Below are 26,856 nucleotides of genomic sequence, written 5' to 3'. Positions count from 1 at the left end.
AAATTGTTAATTAGTGCCATTTTAGCTTAAGCTAACAATTCTGACTCGCTTGTTTAATTTTTAGAAGCTACTGTATATGAAGTGGTTGTTCCAGTAACTGATCAGGCAGCCTATAAATTGAATAAATTATAATAATAACTTGTTCAGTTTATACGCTACCTTTTCTCTAGGTGCTCAAAACAGGGGCACAGAACAAGTTGTTCCAGTAACTGATCAGGCAGCCTATACATTGAATAAATTATAATAATAACTTGTTCAGTTTATACGCTACCTTTTCTCTAGGTGCTCAAAACAGGGGCACAGAACAACCTCTACTCCAGGTTTCAAAGCACTCTGTTGAGATGAAAGTCATTCTAGATCAGGATCACCCTCTTATTAGACTTCCGTCTCAACTGCTTCCCTATTCAGGCTCTCAAACAATATCAAAATATCCAAACTTGGATCTGAGGATCCAAACTTGGTCTGAGGATACTATGGCAACCACATATGATTTACCATATATTTCCAGTACCCCCTACTGTGTTTTAGATTAGCAACCCGCAACGTTTTGGGCACCAGTGACCGGTTCCCTGGAGAGAAGTTTTTCTGTGGATTGGACCGGGCGTGGTTTCATGTGCTGTCTGTACCCTGTGGATGGGGCTGTTTTCACGGCCTGGTTGCTGGCATGCCATGGGCTGTTGCTGGTTCATGGATCAGGGGTTGGGGGCCCATTTTAGATCATCTTTACTTGGAGTAAGTCCTAAAGCTAGCACCCAGTTTTCCCCAACATGAAGCCCCCAGATCTATTGTACTACAATAGAATAATGCTTCTGTTGGGCAGATTTCGGTGTTGATAGGTTGGAAAAGAGTTAATTCTAAATCATGACTACAGCTATGTGGGAGTATAGAAGTATGTCTCTTTTCCTGCAGATGGAGAATGGGACCTTGCTGAAGTAATTTTTAAGACTTTAGTGCTTGAAAGTACTGTATAGCTGAAAACTTAATAGAACAGGCTTGTAGACCCTTGTAGCCCTTAATTCTTTATAGAAATATATTTTACGGTAATTTATATTCTATTAAGTAGATCCTAACAGTTTATTTTTGCCCATTCAAGTACCTTTGGTAAAGTTTTTTCCCCATGAGATCACACCGTATTTTCAAGGAGCTTTTTATTAGTTCTTTTCTTTCCTGACTCATCTTGTATTTCTAAATTTCTAAAGTTCTGTTTTGCTATCTTTTTTTTAAAAAAAGCACAAAACAGTTGGCAAGGGTTATACTTGTCTGTGCTAGCATGGAGGGATGTGGCTTTGGCAGAAACACACACTGCCTGAGGTTCTTTAACTTAGTTTTACAATTTTCAATGGAGAAAATTTGGCTGAGGAAGCACAATTCTAAGAGGTGGGTTTTGCGTAAGTCCACTCAGGGATATCCCTGGTGAGAGAAGGTAAAAATAGCCATGACAACACAAGCATGCAATCAAAAATTCACCCCTTTTTTATCTATGCATGTAAATTGGGGCAGAATTTTCAAGGTTGTGGCTGCCATCTTCCTTTTTTTGGCTCACCTCCAAAAACACTCCTACATCCAATTACAGGTTATCATAAATGTAATTATAACACAGCTGTGTTTTTTAAAAATCTAACTCAAAGAACATTATTAATTGGGAGGAGACAGTGGTTAAAATTGCTTTTGTAAAAATGAAGCCTTTGAGATACCGTTTAGCACGCTACACATAAAATGCAGTATGCTGTTTGAGCTAAGCTATAGAGACAAAAAGCAGGGCCTGGAATGTTTGATAACTTCACAGAGAAGATCCCAAGTTGGAAATTACAATGAGTCAGGGCCCCACAAAATATTTTTGTTGGTTCAGTATGATCCAAAGTGGGTAAGGTCATAAACATTGGCCATTTGTTTGATATTTTGCAAGATTCTTTGGATAATTTAAGGAAGAACATGACCAGTTCAAGATTTGTACCCATTTCACTCTACTTGGAGGCTCCAACTCTATCCAGTATGGGATTATGCAAAGTGCAAATTTAGTGGACCAAAGTTGTTTTGTAGGTTTATTTGCATTTATACATCACATTTCTACAATATCCGTCTCAATTAAATGACTGTTTTCAAGAGGAAACAGATCATGTCCCATCGTTAGCTATTGGCATATGCTATCTTGAAAGTATTATTATTATTATTATTTCTTTTTATTATTACTTCTCACAACTGAAAATTAAGCTGTTACAGGCCATTGCATGAAGAGTTACTGGAAAATACAGCCCATGGCTACATCAGTATCTATGGCTAGGGTTATCAGATACAGGCACGTTCCTTGTATTCCTTTTAATAGGCTCATGAATAAATTGTCTACTGTATATCTATATAGAAACAGCAAACACAAAGGCATGCAAAATTAGGAAAATCTTTTAATTGAATAGAAATTTGGCCACAAAAATTTGGTAAACTATTATGTGAAAGCAAAATGTTAAAATGTTTTTCTGTGTCACTTTGCTGCCATCTAATGAGCATTCATTTCTGCAGCTCAGACACTAGTTGAGAGTCACCTTATCTTTAAAATTATTTGTTGGACAAGAGCGCTGGGTAAAGTCCAAAACCAGTGAATATAAGTTTTGCTTTTCATTCTGCCATCCGTTCTTCTCTTGGTCTTCTTCCTTCCAACAGCAAGGAATGTAGGGGAAAAGGAAAAATGGTTTTCTCAGGGTCTAAGTAAATAAGACCTTTTGAGCTGAGTATACACTTATAGGCTGCCTAGTGCTGATATAATGAAACTTAAATTGAAAAAGATTCAATTGAAAGACATTATTTTAAATTATCTAATTTACACAGCACATTTAAATTATTGAAAACCTCATATGTAACTCATCTATAATAACTCCAAACTGAACCATGAGTAGAAATTATATTCCCACAATACTGCAAGAGGAACAAGAAGCCACTTACAATGCAGAGTCAAGATTTTGCTTTTTGTTACATATTATCAGCCCATTCCAGAGCTTAGAAAATGAAAGCAAGACTATAAAATCCCAAATACACTTTTGACCGGCTCTTTGATTTCAAATTGCCAAGAAACCAAGAAATTCAGACCAGGCGCATTTTATTTCTTCATACTTGTTGCAAGGAAAGCCCTGGCTGTTTTCCCATTTAAATATATGAAATAAATTTGTCTGCTTTTCCTAAGCCTTTGCAATTCCAAAAGATCTCCACCCATATTGATTAGGATTTGTAGCCCTAACATATCTGAAAGGGACGAAACAGATAAGAACTGGCTCAAATTGTGTTGAAATTGTATTCTTATAAGAGTCTTGCTGATATCTGATGACTGGCTTGTAATAAGCCTCTAAAGAAAACCACTTAGGTAGTGGAATTCCACTGAATTAAAATTCAATGTAATCTATTTACTGAATTATAAATTCCCATGTTTTCTATGGCAGATAAACATTCTTCTCTTGTGAATTTTTAATTCATTGCCAGCACAGTCTCGTCTGAGTGATCCTACTGAGTTTCAGTTTCTTTCACACCTTCTTCAACATAATCTGCTGCTAGATTCATTCGACATTTCCTGAGAGTTTTTATTAGATCCTCCACCTTTGCTTCCTTTCCTTTTGATTTTTGCCATTCTATGAGAGTTTGCATCAATTGTTCTTGCAAATTGTAGGGATTAGCAGTCATAATCCTCTCTATCTTGACATCTGAAATTCCAAGTTTTCGAGCGAGCATTCTCCAGTCCCTTCCAACATGTTCACATATGATTTCAAAAGCTCTCTTCAGTTTATCTAGAAAGAAAAGCATGCCACATATCAAATAGATGAATTGCAGTGGGACATATATGCATCATCTGTTATGTATCAGTTTTATCCCTTCCTTGTCGTTCTCTGAAACTCTCGCTGCTTAGGGGTTCAATATTATTAATTATTTTTAAAATTCTCTGTTTCAATTTCGAATATGGTAAATATTGATAGCTATAACCCACATTGCTTGTCCCAGCTTCTGCCCACCTAACAGTTTGAAAGCACGCAAATGCAAGTAGATAAATAGGTACCACTTTGGTGGGAAGGTAACAGCATTCTGTGCACCTTTGTTTATAGTCATGCTGGCCACATCATCACATTAAGTGTCCTCGGACAACACTGGCTCCCTCAGGTGGGGCATGGCTATCAGAAACATTAACATGGGGCTATTCATGTTCTCTTCTTCAAGTTTTCTGGGAATCTCAGAAATTTTGTTCTTAATCAACACCCTTCAATTGCCCTCTTGGGCAAGATTTTGCACCCTTTTGGGAGATTCGTTCAAATTAAACAAGTGAGATTCATTACAGAACTACCACAATGATGATTTTAAATTTATTAAACGTAGTCCTTGAGTTATGACTAGTTGTAATTAATGTCAGTCGTAAGTTGGGTCACCCATGTCATTGATCTCTTTTATGATCTTTTCTGTGGCAGTCACTAAGCAAATGCTGCAGTTGTTAATGAAACCAATGGTTCGCAATGGGCCCGGTTTTGCCAAAAACTGGAAGTAGACACCATTTTTCAGTTGTCATAAAACATGATGTAACCGTGGGACAATGCAAATGGATGTAAATACAGCCTAGTTGATGAGCGCCTGGTGTGATCACATGACTGCAGGGGGGCAGCGACCATCGGAACTTCTAATTTAAGTCACATGGGCCCCCAGGGAGATCCATCAAAACTATGAATGGCCACAATGTGGTCAGTATTAAATCAAGGCCTATCTGTACAGCTTCTCCCTCCAAAAACTGAAACCTATTGTTCCCAAAGTTTCCAGTTACATTTTTTAAATATATAAAACTCCTGAGTAGAACTGAGCAAGGTGTAAGGGCTGCAGTTACTTAATAATATTCTTTCTCCTATGTCTCTCTTCTCTCCTGCAGGTACCTGAGGGACAAGAGAACTCTAAGTAAGGGAAGGTGGGATGAGGTGCCAAGAACCAACAGTTAATATGAAGCAGCTTGTTTGGATAGAAGCAATTTGCCTTTTGAACAAGACACCTTAGACTTACACATTCCACAGAGTATTCCTGACTCTTATATTTCACAAAATAACCCCAAAGTGTCCTATAGCACCTATAGATCAACCTTAGTGGCCTGAATTATTTACCAAAAAATAAATCCCCTCATAACCAATGGGAAACATTGCAAAGTAGTGTAGGGAGGACTGCAGCCCTGTTCCTCAAGGTCCAAAGCACCTCTTTTTTTTCAGATCAAAAAGTAAAAAGAGCAACCGACATTTCTGTTTACCCTCTAGCTGATGATCTGGATCACCATCCACTGTTTTGACATACTGCTCCAGTTGGGTTAGTAGATCTTCTCTTTTTAGATTTTTGAGCATCCATCTCAAGAACTCTACATCATTGTACGCAATTTTTTCTTGTTCCAGGAGAATCGTGAAGAGCTCAATGCCACTGCTCACATCCTCCAGTTTTTTTTTACCAATATGGCCCGCGCAAAGAAATTTAAGTTCTTTCAGCTCCGCGGGCGACAACGCCCTTGAAAAGGAGTGCAGCAACTCCAGAAAGGGATCCATTCGCGGAAACCTAGAAAGAATACAAAGAAGGTTTAGAAGTTTTTGTCCGAAGTCAAACTCCAAGCACAGTTTAAAAAAATTCTCTCTCTCTTTAATGCCGATTTTCTCTTTTCCGGAGTCTGCAACTTCTGGCTATTACAATTCCCGAACAAGCAGAATCCTAAAACGAAAACAAGTTTTTGAAAAACTTCCGCACGACTACTTTTTAAGGCGAAACGGCCTCTTTCCCTCCGGCCAACTAGTCTGCAGACTTCTACTTTCACAATGCATCCTTTAATGACATAGAAAACTGTTTTGAACTTTTCTAAAGTTGCTGTAGCTAAAATTTTGCGCGATCCTGGCGAGATATGCTCATTTTAAGAATCTGGATTTTTTTTTTTTTTAAAAAGAAAAAGTAAAACCTTGAGACTTACTTCCTGCTTTCCCGCGACTTTGCCTCTCCCAGGCGTCACAAGAGGAAGAGGCTGCCCCTCCGGAGTGCGCTCCGCCCCGAGTCTTTTTCAAGGGGCCGCTCCGGAAGGTGGCGGTGCTGCTCAGCTTTTCCCACCAATCCGTTAAATCCGCGCACACCGTTTGATTCCGTAGGCGTTGGAGGTGTTGCAGACGTACAGAAGAGTCGAGATAAATTGGTTACTTTTAATAGTCAAATACGAGTATTAACATGTTTTTAAAAAAGGATTTGATGTCGCCTGAAGGCTGGTCTAAAGTATTTCTCTTTTATTAAAGACCCCGCATAAACTCATCCGTTACTATGACGAATCTTTAAAGAAGGGCATTTCCGAGTCGCCGATTGTGTTCCTAATTCCCCCTTCATTTTTACTCAAAAGATTCAGCTCTGACTTTTCTGGAGATCGACAGATGTTTCCAGGTGAGTTTGAAAGAGGAAACAGTGATGGTGGTATTGGGTGCAAAATGTCACCTTTTGAGTATAACAGCTTCTAGCATTCTCAATCAGAACACAAAGCAAAGGTTGAAGTTCCTTTAAGCTGAGCTCAATTCTTGGGGACTTGGTGGACCCACACATCTGGGGTGAAATTCAGCAGGTTTTGACAAGTTCTGGAGAACTGGTACTGGAAATTTTGAGTAGTTCGGAGAACTGGCAAATACCACCTCTGGCTGGCCCCAGCGTGGTGAGGGAATGGGGATTTTGCAGTATCCTTCCCCTGCCACGCCCACCAAGCCACACCCACAGAACCAGTAGTAAAAAAAAAAGAATTTCACCACTGCCACACATGTGGCATCAGTATCAGCAGGTATACAGCATCAGGACACAAACGGTGCCATTGAATTCTTTCTGGTTTTCTCAATGTCATAGTTTAGCACACTACTTCTCAACCCTATCAACTTGAATTTGTGTGGACCAACTCTCAGAATTCTGCAGCCAGCATGCTGGCTGGCAAATCTTGAGAGTAGGAATCAGTGGTGGGATTCAAAATTTTGTACTACCAGTTATGTGGGCGTGGCTTGGTGGGCGTGGTGCGGCTTGGTGGGCATGGCAGGGAAAGATACTGTAAAATCTCCATTTCTTTCTGATCAGCTGGGATTCAGGAGGCAGAGAATAGATGGGGGCGGGGCCAGTCAGAGGTGGTATTTACCAGTTCTCCAAACTACTCAAAATTTCCGCTACCGGTTCTCCAGAACTGGTCAGAACCTGTTGAATACCATCTCTGGAGTAGGTCCACACAAATTCAAGTTGGTGATGTTGATGGTGTAACTTATAGCCCTGGGGCTCCCTTGAGGTCTCCCTTGGACGTAAGAACACAAGCCCTAGAACCGTAGGGCTAGGCAAGGAACTTGAAAGATTTTGTGGTCTCCAAGTATGAACCGAGGTGGCACAGTGGTTAGGGTGCAGTACTGAAGGCCACCATAGCTGACTGTTATCTGCAATTCAGCGGTTCTAATCTTACCGGCTCAAGGTTAACTCATCCTTCCATCCTTCCGAGGCGGGTGAAATGAGGACCCAGACTGTGGGGGCAATATGCTGACTCTGTAAACCGCTTAGAGAGGGCTGAAAGCCCTATCAAGCGGTATATAAGTCTAACTGCTATTGCTATTGCTATTGCTAAACCAGATTTGTTTAGGTTAGCCACATACTGCTTGTTTATTCAACAGATATTTCAGTATTTGTGATAATATCATGGGACCTCAAGATACTAACAATTGTTACCATCCAAGATGTGTGTGAGTAATCCTAATTCATTCTACATTAGAAATGCATGATGTTAACATGGGAACCTCAGGCATATTTAAAAACAAACAAAAAACAAAGAGACACTTCTCAGCTGCATGAAGAATTTTCTCTGCAAATTATGCTGTGACTATTATATTCCTGTTTTTCTAGAAGGAACTAGGATGAAAATTCTGGTGCAGTCCTTCACAGTGAGTTTCAATCCAGTGGTATAAGCGTATGGGATAATAGGCCATGATGTAATTATCTGATATAATTTCCACAAAATCATTTTGATTCTTTAGCTGCTTATTTACCAGATTTCCAGTATTTCAATTAAGTCTCTTATAGAGGCTATATGTAGCTTGATCTCCATCTCCATAATATGTACATTCCCTTAGCTTGTAAATATTTATTATAATTTGATTCTAAAGGATTATTGCCATACACTGGATGAAAAAAGAATGTTTTACCCAAGATCCAAATGCAGCTCAGATTAAAAAAAATACCCTTCCCCCAAATGGGAACATGATCATGTTCCAGATATTGAAGAACTACAATTTACAGAATTCCTCCCTCTGGTGATGTTGGGCAATTCAGTCAGAAACTGTATATAAGGTTACATAATTGAAGAAGCAACATACCCAAGGCTACTCCATCTGACAAGAATATGTAAGACATACTTCTTGAAGAGCACTTGCATTGCTGGAAAAAATACACAGGATGTAATAAAAAGGATCTTAAACTGGTTGGAAAGCAAGTCTCGCCTGTGGTATCTGCTGAAATCCAGGAGAGGGAGCTCATCAAGTTAGAAATAATATGAAAATTGTGCCTCTCAATAGAAATAGCTGCAAACACATTGGTGTATAGAAGAAATGGAATTATTATGTCAGTGCACATGATCACAGTGCACATGTTCTCTATTTGGATGGCAGCCTAGTCAAAAGCAGTTGAAAGATATAAAAAGAGGAGAACGAAGACCCTTAAGTTACCTATCAGTGAAAAGCATTTGCACAGCAGAAAAAAAGCTAAAGAGCTTCTGCCCCCCTTCTCGAATGGTATGGTTGTTGTGTGTTTTTAAATTGTGTACTGTTATGTTCGTTTTTTACTCCCTGCCTGTACCCCTTCCCTGATTGAACTGTGAGCCGCCCTGAGTCCCCTTCGGGGAAAAGGGCGGCATATAAATGAAATCAATCAATCAATCAATCAATCAAATCAATCAATCAAAAGGGATAGCAGTTCATTATTGTTAGAAGTGAACCATTTAAATCAATGTTTGTCTACATCAGGGATGTCAAACTCAATTTCACTGAGGGCCGTATCAGGGTTGAGTTTGACGTCGGAGGACCAGAGGGCGTGGCCATGGTGGACGTGACATGGGACTCATGTCGGGGGCACTTGTGATGGCCAAGTGCTAAGGTAGAATTTTCCTGAGGCCCTCCTTCATTCTCATTATAATCTTCCTTCCTTTTCCTTCCTTCTCCTTTCTTCCTTCCGCTTTTCCTTAATTTTCCTTCCTTGCTGTCTTCCCATCTCTTTATTTGTCCTTCCTCTTTCTCTTTCTCTTTCTCCTTTCCTGTCCCTTCTTGCATGCTCAAATGCAAAAGTGGAAACATTTCTCCTTTTGTTTTTAGTTTGTTTTGATAGCCCTCTGCCAGCAAAAATGGTGCTGAGTGGGGCTGAGTGCCCCCCCCCCATGCTGTTTTTGGCTGCGGCTGCCTCCTGCAGCCCTTTGCCAGTGAAAATGGAGTGTGGCCCCCTGCGTTCCGTTTTCACTGGCAGAGGCACTGTGGGCCAGTCCTTTGCTGTTTTCAGGCCAGCCCTACGGACCAGATTTAAGCACACCACAGGCCAGATCTACCCCTCGGACCTTTGGGCTGACACCCCTGGTCTACCTAATGGCATATGTGTTGATATATTAAATATTACAATGATAACTCTTTTTGCATGGATGAAATTAATTCCTTCTTTTTCTGGTATACATCAGTGGCAGCTTTGGCCGAGATTTGATGGCACCAGATTTTTAAAATAAGTTTCATGTATTTCCTAACAAGGAAGGAAGAGCTTTTTAAGAGGAAAGCTCTCCATCCTAGAAACAGGTTTAAGATGCTTTTAAAAACATGGTGCTACTGATCAAGCAACTTACAATAGGCAATTGGATGAGTCCACACTTTCTTGTTTTTTTTTTCCCCTCTGAAAAACTTCCAGGAGACATTCAGACAGACAGACATTCAAGTTTAAGTGATAAAATCTTCAGTAACAAATTGAGGTGTGCTGAGATTTGTGTACTGGCTGCTGCTTTATTCCTCCCTTTGTGCAAAACAAAACAGGAGGAAGCTACAGTCATCCGTATTTCCTCAGGTATGTGAATCAACAGCTGTATATGTAAAGGAATCACAGTTACTACTGAACTAGAAGTCTGGAAAAACCCCTAATTCTGAATACAGGGTTGGTTCTCTGCATGTGTTCAAATTCTAACTTGGTACATTTTCTCTGTCATGAGTCATCTCCCCATCTCAGGAAGTGCAAACAATTTAGATTTGTTAACATTCTGTGTACAAGGGAGTAGTCCTGGCCATTCCCAGAGAGTATGTTATCTTCAGTTCTGTCAAAACATTGTACAGGATATGACTGTATGATTACTCATACTTATCCAGGATAATGCATTACAATTAAAGCTATACTTCTGTCCCAGTCTCCCTACTTTTTTTAAATTATTACTCTCTGTTTTAGCAGTCCCAACTTTCATATGGAAGCTCAAACATAAGCCTTCTCTGTATACAAAATGCATGCCAAGCATGTATTGCCACTTGCCAAATTCTCAAAATATACATGGTCACCTACTAATATTACCACAGTGCAGTTTGACTATACACATAACTGAAGCATTGGCATGAGAATGCATTATTACTAGGTGAAAGTTACAACATTGGATAAGCCAAAGGAGTAACTTTCATTGCTTAAGCTTTAGTTTGCATATCCTACACTTACCTCATGGCAAGTAACATTTAGCTAACAGTGTAGCTAATTTTATTTTATTTTCATTAACGTGTATTTATTTTGAAGAGCACATCATCTGCTCAGCCATAAAAAGAGATAGGTTAGTTCAGAGTAGGCAACCTGATGCTCTTCATCCAGATGTTTTGGGCTTCAAATTCCATCCATTTCAGCCAGCACCCCAATCCAGGATCAGACATGAAGTTAGTGTAGCAACAGTATTTTCCTAGTTATGCAATTTTTCTTGCTGTGGATAAGTGCAACCATGTTATTGCTAAAACTGTTATGTTTTAGGTGTATGGAATCATACAACTGATATCAATTTTAATATAATATTCAGTATGAATTTAATATTCTACTGAAATTCCCGTTGTTGCATGACTATTACTGCATCTAAATTCTGCATCCAATAATCATATGATCTTTGACTTGTCCAGTTTCTGGATCATACTTCTTCAGCAATTTCTAAATAAGACCCAGAAGATGCTTGAGTTACATAGTATGATTTAAAACTCAGTCACATCTGTTAAGTTTCCCCCCCTTATTTCTCGAATTATTTTAATTCTGTACTTATTTGAAAATATTGAAACTAGTCACATAGATTAAATCAAGTAGGACCCGCAAATATTTTATCTTTTTTTATTAATAATAAATTTTGCAATCTAATTAATTTTCTTTTCACTGAGCAAATGTCTTTATGCTTTTCTCTTCATCAAATAAACCTTTAATACAATAGCAAGGGGGGGGGAATGCTGTACATATTTATTTTCCTTATTTATCCCAGGCATGCAATACATTATTATTGCATGATCAGCTATAAATTGTTTATTTTGATTTGAACAAATCTAGACATAGTTGTGCAGACTGCCTGGAGGTTCTACCCCTTCCGTACAGGTGGCCAAGTGCTAAGGAGATACAGTCCCCTTTGTAATCCATGCTAAGCAAGTGACATGAAATTACAGTATAAAATTGGAAGCGACTCAAATTTTGCAAAATCATTTTATTGTACTATATGTAGTCCATGTACTTGTGCTGTATATGTAAATATTTCTTTTTTATGCATATCTATTGTTATATTTTTCCAGATCTGAGATTTGAATTGTTATATCTCATGTTTGTGTGCGTACATATAAACAAGCAGCAGCAAATAGATGTTAAATCAAATGTTCCAGCAAGGTTTATTTCATCCATATTCTATTTTCAATCCTGTTCAAAAATTGCTTCATCAAAAACCAATAACCCTCATATTTCCCATTTAATAAATTCAGTTCTAATCTCAGTTCAAACCAGTTTGTCTGCTTTTGCAAGAAGGTTTTTGCAAGAGGTTTGGCTACTCAGTGGCAGAATTTTATATAAGACAATTTTCTATGTTTTTCTAATCCTTTCTAGAACAGCTACAGAGCAAAGTAGCTCATATGCTCTGAAGGTACCACATTTCCCTGAAAATGAGAGCAGGTCTTATATTATTTTTGCTCCAAAAGATGCATTAGGGCTTATTTTCCAGTTAGGACTTATTTTGGGGGAAATACAGTACTAAAATGTGTCTGTCTTAATTGATTTTCTTAACTGGGGCTCATTTTTGGAGGGGGGGGTAAGGCTTATATTAAGGCCATCCTGAAAAATCATGCTAGGGCTTATTTCTAGTTGGGTCTTATTTTGGGGGAAACACAGAAAGCTGTAGGTTTGATCCCTTATTTTTCTAAGTAGGTGAGGAGCTACTTGCAATGCTAACTGGCTCCAGTATCTCTCTGCATGGAGTAGAGTATTTGCTACACTTGATACACTAATAGAGATAATAAGATTCTTGTCTATGTCATAGCAGATGGCAGCTTGACAGTATGGTCTTCTTTTGGGACCACTGTGTATTAATTGGAGTTGATTTCAGTTTATTTTTCTGCTGTTGCTGTTGGGCAGCTTACACTTTAAAAAGTAAGAGCAATAAAACAAGAGGAAAAGATCATGAATGTCTGAAAGCAACAAACAAAACATGCCAAGGAAAAACTGATGGATTCAAAATCCACCTTATACCCAGGGCTGGGAGTAAAGCTAGGTTTTCAAATACTTTTGGAACATCATGAGGTTAGGAGCTGCAGGCTCTCTGGAGGAATTCATTAAAGTAGAAGGATCATATATAAAAACAGGTTAAAAACTAAATCAAAGCAACTGGTGATCAAGGAGACGATGATACACAATAGGCAAACTCTGTATGTATTGCATTCACTTAAGAGTGTTATATGGAACAGAATTAGCTTCCATCCATTTTGCAAAATTATAAAATAAGACTAAACACAGCAGTAAAGTCTGAATGGGTATGAACCCAAAAGATGACATACTGGTTGAATTCATCTGTCTCTGAAATCATGGCACCATGTGAAAGAGCCTGAATGCTGCCTTTTTGTTAAGTGTGTGTTTGATGCTTGTATTGTAAGAAAGCACTAGGAACTCTATTGTATATATTGCCATATTCATGCAGCTATTGTTATAACCATCATGATCATAGCAATAGCACTTTAAGCAAGGTGCTGGTACAGTTAGTTACATTTATCAGCATGTGACTCTCCAGATGTATTGCCCAATTCTATATTGCCAGGTGGGGGAATTACTTGCCTTCTCTGTTGCAGCACCCACCCTTTAGAACATCCTGCCCTCCAGGGTAAGATCTGCCCCCAACCTCCTATCTTTCTGTAAGAGTTTAAAGACTTGGCTCTGCAAATTGACTTGGGGGATCCAATGGAGAAATTCAACTTTGGAAGTGGCTGCTATATTGACAGCAGATTCCTCTCTCTGTTCCCCACCCCCATTTTTTATCAGTCATATCGATGTATTTTCTGTTTTCTTTTTCCTTGTTTCCTTGTTCTGTTATTTTACTTTCACTTGTTTAAATTTCCTCTTTATTTCTTTGGTTTTTTATGGTGGTAGTCCATGGTGAGATAGGTGACAAATAAATTTGATAATAATAATTATGAGACTTGGCACCTAACATATTTCTGTTGCATAAAACTCTGTTATGTTTACTGATTACATAATGTTTTTGCTTTCCCCCTAACAAATGTCCCCCACCATTAATGATTTTTACTATTTCCAATCTGAATTGTTTTTATGAAAAGAAATTAGATGGAAGAAGTGAAGAACTATGAACTACCATAATTATATATGAAAAATATTGCCTGGACCAACCATATGATTCTGGGCAAAGATCAGACAAGGAAAGTCTTATCTGGAAGCACCCCAAACCTCAATTTTGGAAGATGATCTTCCAGATGAAAAGAAGTAACAGTGAATGAAGGCAAATAACTATATTGCCAAAAGTATTCGCTCACCCATCCAAATAATCAGAATCAGGTGTTCCAATCACTTCCATGGCCACAGGGTTATAAAATCAAGTACCTAGGTATGCAGACTGTTTTTACAACATTTGTGAAAGAATGGGTCGCTCTCAGGAGCTCAGTGAATTCCAGGATGGAACTGTGATAGGATGCCACCTGTGCAACCAATCCAGCCGTGAAATTTCCTCGCTCCTAAATATTCCACAATCAACTGTCAGCTGTATTATAAGAACGTGGAAGTGTTTGGGAACGACAGCAACTCAGCCACGAAGTGGTAGGCCACGTAAACTGACGGAGCGGGGTCAGCGGATGCTAAGGTGCATAGAGCGAATAGGTTGCCAACTTTCTGCAGACCTCCAAACGTCATGTGGCCTTCCAATTAGCTCCAGAACAGTGCGCAGAGAGCTTCATGGAATGGGTTTCCATGGCTGAGCAGCTGCATTCAAGCCATACATCACCAAGTGCAATGCAAAGCGTCGGATGTAAAGCATGCCACCACTGGACTCTAGAGCAGTGGAGACGCGTTCTCTGGAGTGACAAATCGAGCTTCTCCATCTGGCAATCTGATAGACGAGTCTGGGTTTGGTGGTTGCCAGGAGAACGGTACTTGCCTGACTGAATTGTGCCAAGTGTAAAGTTTGGTTGAGAGGGGATTATGGTGTGGGATGGGTTTTTCAGGAGCTGGACTTGGCCCCTTAGTTCCAGTGAAAGGAACTCTGAATCTGCAGCATACCAAGATATTTTGGACAATTCCATGGTCCCAACTTTGTGGGAACAGTTTAGAGCTGGCCCCTTCCTCTTCCAACATGACTGTGCACCAGTGCACAAAGCAAGGTCCATAAAGACATGGATGACAGAGTCTGGTGTGGATGAACTTGACTGGCCTGCACAGAGTCCTGACCTCAACCCGATAGAACACCTTTGGGATGAATTAGACTGAGAGTCAGGCCTTCTCGTCCAACATTAGTGTGTGACCTCACAAATGCGCTTCTGGAAGAATGGTGAAAAATTCCCATAAACACACTCCTAAACTTTGTGGACAGCCTTCCCAGAGGAGTTGAAGCTGTTATAGCTGCAAAGGGTGGACCGATGTCATATTGAACCCTATGGATTAGGAATGGGATGTCACTTACAGTAAGTTTATATGCGAGTAAAGGCAGATGAGTGAATACTTTTGGCAATATAGTGTATATGTGTCCCAGGATAATGATGCCAAATTGAATTTGAGTCAGTCACTAGGACCAGAGATTTACTCTCCCGACTTTCTAAGAAGTAACAATGTTTTCAACATTTATTGAAATACTGAAACATAAAACCTTTTCAATTGACATATTACATAACTTCCACACCGTTCTCTTCTCCTTTTCAAATGAATGCAGAATGGCATTTTGTGACAAAGTTTAAATAACTTAGTTATAGAAATAAATATTCAACAAAAAACTAGAGAGCTTTAGTATGCATTTACTTTTCTTTTTAAAAAAAGAGTCCATGAAAAGGAACATTATTTAATTTTCTAGATACAACATTATATACAAAACCCTTTTTCAAAAAATGCAGTACAAAAGAAACTATAAAAGAGTCATAAGCAGTTATTATTTTTAATGATCTAAAAAAAATAACATTTCTAAGTATATAGTTCTTATTTTAATCGGAATGTCAGTATTATGCCAACATTTTAAGATAATGTTTTACGTTTCTTTTAGTTTCAGATCGTCCCTCTGACTAATTCAGGCTATCCATGTCAACTTCATGTTCATAACTATGAAATGAACCTAATGTTTTTTTTTTTTGTACAATACATTCTTCCTAATTTCTACTGAAACTAATTGAGATATAATAGCTCAGTATAAATTATACCTGAATATATATTAGCTAGGAAGACTAATAGTAATAGAAAAATCAGAGAAGGATTAACTGGTAGTTGTGAAAAGAAGTAATTACATCCTAACTTACTATTTTCTTGATTCCCTTATAGTCATGCCCATTTACATCCACAATCTGTTTACAATTCTAACTTGCTCTCCTCAAATGTTTTTTTATTTTGTTTTGGCTAATGAAGAGAAATGAAACCAGCTCCTGCCTTAATACTGAATGTTCTCAGCTGCTCTAATGTTGCATAAAGCTGTATTTACAAACAGAATTGGCAACAAAATTCCTAATCAGGAGTGAGTTCTGTTTTTCATCTTTCCTCTTCAAAAAAATACATTGGTAGAGCTGCAACAGTGCTTCAGATATGAAGGAGAAAAAAGTGTGAAGGCTTATGTACTCACATCTGTAACTTCTTAAAGCAGCTATGACTTTTCCTGGTTTGTGCAATTGTCCTCTACCATTGCAATGCAATTCAAAATTTATTGGAGCAGTGGATTTTGCGGAGAATTGATTTGCAGGCTCCCAAGAACCCCTTCTAAATTCTAAGTGCTACTATTATGCAATAGTCTGTTCTGCTCAAATTTGGCGCGCGGAGTCTGTGTGTTATTATTGTAATAAATAATTCTCAGTAGTACCTTTTAATTGCTTCAAAAAAGTTGGGTAACGGAATTCATAATTAAACCAAGAATTATAAAATTGGTATTTTGCAAATTTGGCTTTTGTTGAAAATAAACTTATCCTGAGTTGGTGATTAGTGAGTCTGTGGGTATGTTTGGTAATGGGGGAGATTGAACAGGAACTCAGAATTCAGGGAAGAAACTATAATTTGTGTATCTATATCTGTATGCACAAATGTTTATTTACATTAGAAAATATATAAATTTACTGAATCCTGGAACAGATTAAGCTTTAAATCCTGGTGTATGGCATCACATCTAACACAAAACATTTTTGACTATTGCAAGAGGAAACAAACCTCTATCTGCATCAAGTAACAAAAAGAAGTGTGAACTTTCATCCACAATATCCAGTATCTTTGGCATTTGAAATTCACTCTGAATGCTTGCATATTTAAATCCAAATTAATGCATACAGGTCAGTATATAAACAAATTGTTTTACTTTGTATGAGGCTCTTAGAACAGCTAAAACACATTTATTGGATTATGTCAAATATTTTCTTTCATGGATTCTATGTTAAGAAAGGTAGATAAGGCTGATTACATTTATAATAAAAGACTAATATGATTTTAAAATAAGTGACATTCCTGCAGTTCAGTTTACAAGAAGCAGTTATAAACAAAAGATAAGCCCTTTATTCAGAATAATCTTTGGCAAGAGTATTATGTTTGGACAAAATTTCATTAACATAATACATTTTTACTTACACAGAGCATCTTGGATAAATTATATTTAAAAAGAACTGAATTCATTCATAATTTATATTAAAATTAATAAATAGTATAAAATGGAGATTTTGCTTTAAATAAATTTGCAACAAATTTTTAAAATTGAAATATAACAGTCTTGGGCATTTGCTTTTTGAATAAACCACAAAGTAGGCTTACTTGCAATATACAGATACTCCTCGACTTACAACAGTTCATTTGGTGATTATTCAAAATTCAAAGAAAACAGTGACTTATGACCGTTTTTCACACTTAACAACGGTGCGACTAACTTAACAACCACAATGATTCACTTAACTGTGTCATGAAAAGTTGTAAAATGGAACAAAACTCACTTAGCAAATATCTCGCTTAGCAACATAATTTTTGAGTTCAATTGTGGTCATAAGTCAAAGACTACCTGTACTCCCAAACTAGATTAGTCATCTATACTACACAACTAATTGGTTATATTTTATGATGTCCTTATATTACGGCAAACTGTTAATTAAAATCATGCATTCATGAAATCTGCATGGCTAAAGTGGGAGACTCTTGAATAGGTTTTATTTTTGGGAAAGTAAATAGGTAAGACTGAACAGATGGATTGTCAAGGAACACACACACACTGCACTGGTATCTATAATTCTTATTTTGATTTCACACACCTTCATTGTGTGTGAAACCTTCTCTTTAATTAACTGTTTTCAGCAGTTAATTACCCGCCCAAGGTATCTGGACTTTGACAAGAGAGCATCTGCAAATACTAGGGCTACAACCTAGACTTGAATGTTAAAAGAGCCCAAATCCAAAAATCATCCTAGCAAATGGTAATGGCAATCCACTTCAGTACTGCTACAAGAAAGCAGCAGCAAAGCCATTACTTGACATTGAGTGTGACTCCAAGGATACTCTGTTTTTTATCCTAAACAAAGGGATTGATATACTAGCTGTAACTGAATGGTCTTCCAGGTTTTGGGTTTATAATCCAGATCTGCCTCTTGAATTACCTTGGAAGGAAGGTTGTCATGTTCCTTGGCTGCCTAGACCCTGTCAACTGTGTTATTTGTTTCCAAAAGTTTGGCAGAACCAGAGTATGTGAAGTTTGCGTAGTGATAATTAATTGATTTTCCCTTTTCCTTCATTTCTCAAATCAGATGCTTCCTGTCAAGAGTCTAATAGATACTGCTGGACTTTCAGCCTGAATGAAGAAGCAAATACTGCATGCTGATTTTTCTCAGGAAGACAATGAAGGCTGAACATCTTTATATATCTGTCCCTGCATCTCATCAACCTTTTCAACAATATAACATATCTGAAAAATTCTGAATACAAAAAGCATATATATTTGTACATAATGAAGGTCATACAAGTTCCCAGTTGGAACAATTTTAAAGAGACAAGGACAAACTACGAAACATACAAACATGACCGTCAGACCTGATGAGAGCCATGCCATGTATAGATTGGTTCATATTTGCCATCCATATCAACAGGTGACTGTTCTACCTTGGTTTGCACATATAAAGACACCTTTTAAAAGTGAAAATTGTCTTGAAGGACTATCTTTACCAGGATTTATTCCTGTTTTGGCTGGACTTTGATATGCTCAAAACTGCATTACAACATGCTGTTGTGGCAAATCTTAGGATTCACTGACATACAGTAATTGGATTGCTGTTCATAGGTTCCATGACTTTCCAGGAAAAACTTTTGTTATATCAAAATCTGTAATGTATTTTTCTCTATTCACCACTTTGGTTTGCTAGTTTTTTGTAACATTCATTTCTACCTTCATCTCCTTGAATTGTTCGACTGCTTTTTAAGATTGCAAAGATTATAAATTGCTTCTCCATTCCAAAGCAATTTTAATTAGTGCGAATTAAAACATTTAGCACTTTGAAGAAGCAAAATAAAGCTAGGCTTCATTGGAAGTCCATTGTATTTACCTTTTCATTGTCATTTTTGGATGTTCAGGAACTAGTGATGGGCACAGGGGAACCTTCCTTTGAAGCGAACTTCTTAATTCTGCTAACCCTTTTCACTTCCTCATTTTAAATCTTATCTGAATATTTTTTTAAAAAGTATATAATCTCAAAAGAAACAAAAATAAAATGCAACTTATCTGACTGTTACCATAATTTAACATTATCATTAGTGGATCACACCTAGCACCTTTGAAGTATTTCCATGCAATTTACTAGCAATGCATAAAAGTAATAACTTTACATTGTTGTGTATTTGCTACATTAATTTTCTGTACTGCCTCTGAACAATTGCACCAACTATTTTACTTTTCATTTATTAATCTATTCTCAGTAGATGATGTAATCTCTTAATTTGGTAATCGTGAATTGTGTGGCACCATATTTCCTTTTTTCTGTTCTGATTTGCTTCTGATCAATTTTCATAAAATGACTCTAATATTATAAGAGGACAAAATTCCACATGTTTGTACTCTACTGGCTCCATGATACTCATATCTTATAACCTCTATAATATGATACCTACTAAGAAAGAAAGAAAGGCCCACATTTCACTGGAATGGTGCTCAAATGAACTCTGACCATTTCAATGTGAAAGAGAGCAAGACAAATGAATCAGATTTGCACAAGGCAGATAAGTTATAAATATGGAAAAGAATAATATTTAGAAATGAGCTGCTGAGCCAAATTATTTACTATATAAGAGATTATGAGCTACAATAGCCCTTTGGCCAGTTAAATGACAGGATCACATTAATTATTTTAGAAAGTTGTAATGTCTTTCAATATAGCATGTTGGCTTTACTGAGCAGAGGTGACATAGAACCATAATTGAGAATACACATAGTTAATGTGATCCTTTAGCGACAAAGATTCCAAGTTTGTGGTGGGCAGTGCAATTTGCTAGTATTTGTCTGCGTGTGTGTTTGTGTGTGTGTGTGTGTGTGTGTGTGTGTGTGTGTGTGTGTGTGTGCTCTTCACTCAGGACACTTTTTCTTCAAAGGTCCTTTAGTGTTTGGAGAAATTGTGCTGATGCTGATATTCTTTTTGTTCTCTGGAATCCCACTCTGGAATGTGCATTAGACACTTTGAATTACTAAAGTAAATGCCCTTCCACAAATTGTTCATCTTTCATAGAAGATATGAAAGACAGTAAAGTGATTTGCTCTCATTAGTGTTGAGACTAAGATTACAGTGATTCGAGTCTGACTATTCTATTCACTAGAGTAAATGAAATGAGGATGGAAGTGATGGATTGAGGCAAGAATCTCAAATGGAAAACAAAATACTCTTGCTCCTGCATTCACTAAGGAGAAAATACAGGTATTCAACATATCATCAAGGAAACTCAACAGGATTTCTGCTTGTGAAAAAGTCAGCAGATTCCAGTCAGAGGTTTGTTGCCACAGCCTTGCAAAAAGCACTCCACAGTATAATATTTAGTATTATTATTTTTATGATTTGCATATTGCAAGACCCCAGATGTAGCTTATCAGGAATGGGTGACTTCCTATTATTCCAATATTTGTAGTTTGGTTCATACATTTTATCCTAGTTTAATAAATACGCTAATATAAAATTCTCAGAGAAGAGTCTACAGAATCCTATCTCCTTTTAAAAAATAAAACAGTGATAGCTCTAAGCTAACTATGCAAGTTACCTATCTATTTATAGATATAAAAAAATCCCTGCATTATTTTTGTGCAAAAAAGGAAAGAAAAAAAAAAGAAAACTTGTCAGAAATAGAATATGGTCCTCCCTGTTCATAAGAACATTATTTCTCACATAGATATAAGCAAAACAGTCGCATATGCTTAAACATGCACCAGGTTGTTAAAGTATGAAGTTCTACCATGTAAATATTGGCTGCTTTATGAATGGAATGCCCCAGCATAAAACACTGTCTTCTTCTATACCTCAACATGGCATGAGTGACAGGAAGACACACTCCCTCTATGGCTTGTTGATGACCTGGGACTGTGACTGTTACAGTTTTCACCTCTCCTTTGATCCTTGTCCCTCCAATTTTCTAGCAGCTGCAGCTTTCCTTGCTCTTCTTTCATGAAGACTTCTACCATGAGAACTTTCTCCTTGTGAATCTGCTGACTAATGTCCTTGGGAATGTCTGGAATAATCCAGTCAACAAAGTCACTCATAAACATAACCAAATTCTGAAAAATAAAAGCAAAAGAGGAAAGGTTAACCAAGTCAAAATTATAACCTAATTTTTTTAAAGAAGTAATATCAATATCTTTTTAAGAATTCACATATATTTGTGATTCCCAAGAATGTGTCAGGAGGTGAGAAATCTTGGTTGTGGTAGTCATCCAACAGATACTATTGTTCCAGCCTTAGCAGAAGCAAGAAACAGACTCCTTGTCACGAAAACCCCCTCTTTATTTACCTCTTGTGAATTAATGGTATTCACCCACTGAAAAGTCCACGCAAGAGTCCTGCAAGGAGTTAACTGCAGCAACAGACCTTATCAGTTCCTTGTGATAATTGCAAGTTGTGAGCTCTCAGCCAAAAGGCTGCAAATTAAGTTCTGGCAAGCAATCTTTGTGGCATGAAACACAATGAGCAAAATCTTCAGAAATACAAACTTTTGTCTCCTACGACAACTACTCCCCTTTCCTTCTATTTATTCCCCAGTCAGAGAGCGGCTATTCAGCGTCCAAGTGTGTTTTGCTTCCCGAGTCGACATCTTGTTCTCTCTTGTTCCCCAGCTCTGTGTGTACGTGCATCTGGAACAGGCCCTAGCTGTTCCTCCTCCTCACTCATATCAGCTTCCAAAGGCAGCTTCCACTCTGGTTGCTGGAAAATGTCAGACGGCCCTGGCTCTATCTCTGTGTCCGACACAGAGCATCCATCAGAGCCTTTCCCAGACTCCAGAATTGGCCCAAGTTCCTTCCCAACCTCCTCATCATCCAAGTCTGCCGGCAGCTCCACTGCCAGCTGGTGGGCCACAACAACTATATTGATGGAAGAAAGATGGCCTGTGTTGAACAGTAAATGATGCCATAGTGAGCATCCTCAGATTGCCTTTGTTATTATCCATGGTGCTCTCAACAGCGCTAGTGCTGGCTCCACCTTGTTACCCAGCCACAAACCAATGATGCTGAGTACAAATGTAATCCTTCTGTTGGTCCAGGCAAGAGGAAAAACTATTTAATTTAGGTGACCCTTGTGACAACAATAAAAAACAGAGGTTGAGCACCAATGGCACCTTTTATTTTATTTTCAGAGCTGTTAGCCTCCCAAGTAGACTAGAGAGGAAGCACCACAATGCTACTCTACCATCTCTTTTTACCACCTAAAAGGTCAGGGTGGATTCCTTCTATATTTCTTTCTCTGCCCATTATTCAGGGGCAGGCTCTCCCACTTTTTTATTCCCTAGGGAGCATCTCTTCCCTTCATCATTCAAGATCATTCTTACCTACTGTTAAAAGAAACAACCAATGGGAACAGCTGAATCCTCATATGGGCAGTCTTCACTGAACTGCTGGTATTCTGGTATACTCATTTGAGAGTCTCTGTGTGCAATGCAACAATTTCTGCCACAGTGCAAATCTTGAAGTGCAGTATTTTCATAAAATTTACAATATAATTTTTATTTTACTGTAAATGCTTTTTGTGTAAGAATAGGGAATTTGAAAAAGTTGTTGATACCTACTAGATAAATATGAAATGGACATGGTCTTTTTCAAATAATGTTAGATATCATATTGTCCTGAAACACAATGTATTCATTTTATTATGATTTAATTTCTGGGGGGGGGGAGATAAAATTTGATTGTACTTTACCTGAAACACTATTACAAATGCTAATCTTGCTGCAAGCACAGCCCAAAAATCTTTTGCAACGTCATATTTATTTTCAGACCATGGAGGTTCTCTATAATCTTTGTATCTGAAAAAAAGATTAGAATTGAGAATCAGAAAGTTCTGAGAAAAATTTATTACTTCATGTCAAATTCTATCTATCTATCTATCTATCTATCTATCTATCTATCTATCTATCTATCTATCTATCTATCATCTATCTATCTATCTATCTATCTATCTATCTATCTATCTATCTATCTATCTATCTATCTATCTATCTATCTACCTACCTACCTACCTACCTACCTACCTACCTACATTATCATCTATCATCTCTAAAGTCAGTGTGTCAGTCGCTACATTGAGTTTACTGCTGATATTGAAAATATTGTTATGCTCATTTCTTTTGCTTTACCAGAATAACATGTTAGTGAATTGCTGTGTTTCCATGTACTTTGTTGAAGAGATTTGTTTGTTTGTTTTGCATAACATATTTGAGAAAAATGTGAAATTATATTAAAAAAACAAGCTATTCTCAGAGTTTAGAAAAGGAAACACTGACTGAAAATCTTCTTCAGAGAAAGGATTGGTTTGCTATACCGCAGACAAGTATGCAGCCATTTATTAATACTTGAATGGAATGCCATGAATATTATATGTAAGGCTTTATAGTGCAGTGAAACAAGCCTACGGCAACCTGATTAGGGTAGGACAGCAAACATATGCTCTTTCACCTCCCAGCAGTCTTAGTAGAATGGCCAATGACAGATACTGGGGGTTGCAGTTCAGAGGCATCCTACAAGGCTATCAATTCCCCTCCCAAGTCCAACTGGCTAAGTAAGGGGGAAGGAGAATGAAGCAGAAAAAGTGTCTTAATACAAACTCTAAGTAGTATCATTTAATTTAAAAAAATAGGGAAGATATGTGAAAAATAGATACACTGGAATTTGGGATGCAAAGTGCATAAATTCTGAGAATCAAGAAAGCAATTTTGTAGCTATCAAAATTAGAGTCATACAAAATATGGAGGAAATATATTAGAACAATTCAGAGATTTATTCTAACATATATGAAATTGAGCAAGCTTATGTGGTAGTAATTAATGAATTAGTGAGATTTTATCTCTGGTTTATTTAGAGGTCCAGCCGCAATTCAATGATGAAGACAAATTAGGGTTTACAAAGATCTGGAATATAAAGCATTGCATTTAGGCACTTTTTGAATAGTGGAATATGACATTTATAATATTTGAAAGATTCAGATGACCTAATAGTGCTGGATATGTTTTTTGAACAGGGTCCTTCTCAATATGCACATGAATCATTACAGCAGCTATATATTTTCTTAGTTAATGGAAATTGTCTCTGGTACTATTTGCATATGTATGAAACAGTTTTTGAGGAATTAGTATAACCATAATGGAAATTAGAGGCAGAGGGGAATAAAGAGCAGTGACAACTTTCCCTTTAAAAAATTACATTGTAGTATTGTGGATTTCTGTGTCAAAAGAATATTAGATTAAGGAGCATATGGCTACTGGGTTTTTAAAGCTACATATCTGCTAATATGCTTGATTCATTGATGAGGTGATTTAGGATAGCTTTATTTTATTGTGTGTATGTATGCATGTGTGTGAGAGAGACATATGTTGGCAGAGAGTAGATCCAAACTAATCATAATGGATCAGAGAAGTACTTTTGTGGTTCTAGACCAGGGGGCTCCAAACTTAGCAACTTTTAAGACTTGTGGATTTCAACTTCCAGAATTCCACAGCCAATCATACTGGCTGAGGAATTCTGGGAGTTGATGTTTTTCCAAGTCTTTTTTTTTTAAAAAAAGTTTTATTATTTTAATTAAACAAAAACACAAAAAAGGAATCATCCTTCGTTACATCTTGTAGAAAGCGTGTCGATTGGCTACAAATACATTTCATGCGTTTCTTCCACAATCATTACATATACTTCATTCAAATTGAATTGTACATTTTAAATCAAATTTTTTAAATGTATTTTACTATCACTGTACCACAATTCTCATTTAATTACAATTATTTAAAAGTGCTTTTATCTGAAATCATTTGTATTTAAAGACACAACCACCTACTGGCATTCATTCGCAATTTCAATAAACCTCCAATGACATTACACCTTTATAACATATTCTGAAACAAAATAAGCTAATAAGATATTTAAGCATTTCGCCCACCTTTTCCCCCCCAACTCACAATTTAAAGCTTATATCCAATTTGCTTTTACTAATACAACACATATATATCATTAAACATTATCCATTAACATTTCCTTGTTATTATTGTAGTTAACTAAAAATTATTTACTATTTATATCAAAGAGATTATAACTTTATAGCAAGATCTAAACAAGAATTTATTAATAAAATTTATAGATCTTTTCCCTAAGTCCCAGTTTACAATTTATATCCAAGTTATTTTAATTAATTAAAGGTTATCATTTCATTATTATTATCATAGTTAATTATATGTTAACGAATGTACATTTAATAACAATCTAAAACAATCTACAAAATACTAACATTCCTACTTATTAATCACCCAAAGTATCCACTTGCATTTTCTTGTTATTGTGGTCAACGAAAAAGTGTTTACTATTTATATGACATCTCTTCTCTTCAGACCTAAAGGAATTATACCTTTATAACAAGATCTAAACAAAAATTTCTTAATAAAATTTATAGGTCTTTTCGCCAAGTCCCAATTTACAATTTATAACCAAGTTACTTATACTAGTTAAGGTTATCATTTCATTATTGTTATCATAGTTAATTATATGTTAACAAATAAACATTTAATAACAATCTAAAACAAAAGTTCTCAAGTCTTAAAGTCGTCAAGTTTGGAGATCCCTGGTATAGACAGAAGCTCATAAAACTGTCACAGAAAATACTTTCTCTTTTCAAAAATGAGGTTCTACTAGCTGAATTTTTGTGCCTCTGACTTTACGTGGTAATTGGAGGGGGGGAATGGTGTGACATAGAAGCAAAGGGGGGAAGGCAGCCTTATCTACAGAAAGATGGCATTTTTCAATACATACAGCCTAGAATAAACACACTGAAAATTAAAAGAGACTTGATGAGATGCATGACAATTAAATATCCTAGGCACTGTCTAGGGAAAGCTGTTTCAAAGAAATGTCATTATATACCTGCATATTTGCACTTGATAGCCAAGCTCCATATCATCTTTTGGAGCAGTTCCTCTTTGAAAATCGCTGACATTAAAATAGGATAGTGTATGGTTCACGAAGCCATGCATGGTGCCACTCTCACTGTACATATACAGGTACACGAGGCGTGGAATGAAGTCAGATGTGAATGAGATCACAAATGCCTAAGCCACAAAAGTAAAGAATGAGCGCAGATATTCAGGCCACACTTCATTACATAAGCAGACTCAATTGTCTCCTCCCCCAGCAGGGACTGCCATGAATCAGGCTGGTTCAAACCATATCATTGGATCAACAGGCTAATGGTTTTCTTTGCACCATGGTGGTTTGAGATTCAAACTCTAAAAGTGCAGCAAATTAAGTAACTGAAATTGACTGGGAAAGCTAACATCAGGTGGAAAAACGGTTATTGGCATTTCAACACTGACATCCTTTTAATTGCAAAATTCTTTCAGAAAACAGCCCCAAATTTCCAACATTGCTATTCACAATATTTTTGCTACACACATACCCCCCCCCACACACACTATCAATAAACAAATACTGTGTGGGACACTGATGTT

The 26,856-nt window shown here is 37.1% G+C and overlaps 2 protein-coding genes across 11 annotated transcripts in view; both read right to left on the bottom strand.

Moving 5' to 3' along the window:
• Positions 1 to 2,381: 2,381 nt before the first annotated feature.
• On the bottom strand, positions 2,382 to 6,033 carry FADD (Fas associated via death domain). Of its 2 annotated transcripts, none has more exons than XM_014062985.2 (3): positions 5,951 to 6,033; positions 5,240 to 5,547; positions 2,382 to 3,767 (listed from the first exon to the last, which is right to left on the bottom strand). In XM_014062985.2, the coding sequence occupies exons 2-3, from the start codon at positions 5,535 to 5,537 to the stop codon at positions 3,487 to 3,489; spliced, it is 579 nt and encodes a 192-aa protein (XP_013918460.2). In that variant the 5' UTR covers positions 5,538 to 5,547; positions 5,951 to 6,033; the 3' UTR covers positions 2,382 to 3,486. The 2 variants fall into 2 exon arrangements, with proteins under 2 accessions (XP_013918460.2, XP_013918461.1); XM_014062986.2 differs by having other exon boundaries at positions 5,252 to 5,547.
• Positions 6,034 to 15,468: 9,435 nt separating this feature from the next.
• Positions 15,469 to 26,856, bottom strand: part of ANO1 (anoctamin 1) — a 168,081-nt gene continuing 156,693 nt past the window's right edge. For all 9 annotated transcript variants that reach the window (XM_087719234.1, XM_087719257.1, XM_087719225.1 and 6 more), the window contains 3 exons: positions 26,273 to 26,457; positions 23,073 to 23,178; positions 15,469 to 21,439 (listed from right to left, as the gene is read on the bottom strand). In XM_087719234.1, the coding sequence (XP_087575360.1) occupies positions 21,179 to 21,439; positions 23,073 to 23,178; positions 26,273 to 26,457 (552 nt within the window). In that variant the 3' untranslated portion in view covers positions 15,469 to 21,178. The remainder of the gene's footprint in view (positions 21,440 to 23,072; positions 23,179 to 26,272; positions 26,458 to 26,856) is intronic.

This window comes from Thamnophis sirtalis, unplaced genomic scaffold (assembly GCF_051295495.1).
Source record: "Thamnophis sirtalis isolate CommonGarterSnake01/CBP01778 unplaced genomic scaffold, rThaSir2_p1.2 scaffold_1, whole genome shotgun sequence".
NCBI lineage: Eukaryota > Metazoa > Chordata > Lepidosauria > Squamata > Natricidae > Thamnophis > Thamnophis sirtalis.
Note: the sequence above shows the minus strand (reverse complement) of the source record. Positions and strands in the feature narration are given on the sequence as shown.

What these genes read in the sequence shown, in the direction of transcription:
- FADD (XM_014062985.2), bottom strand. Translation starts at nt 5,537, where the DNA reads ATGGATCCCTTTCTGGAGTTGCTGCACTCCTTTTCAAGGGCGTTGTCG. An exon ending in GCTAGAGGGTAAACAGAAAT is followed by an intron (nt 3,768 to 5,239) that starts GTCGGTTGCTCT and finishes TTTTCTTTCTAG; the next exon opens with ATAAACTGAAGAGAGCTTTT.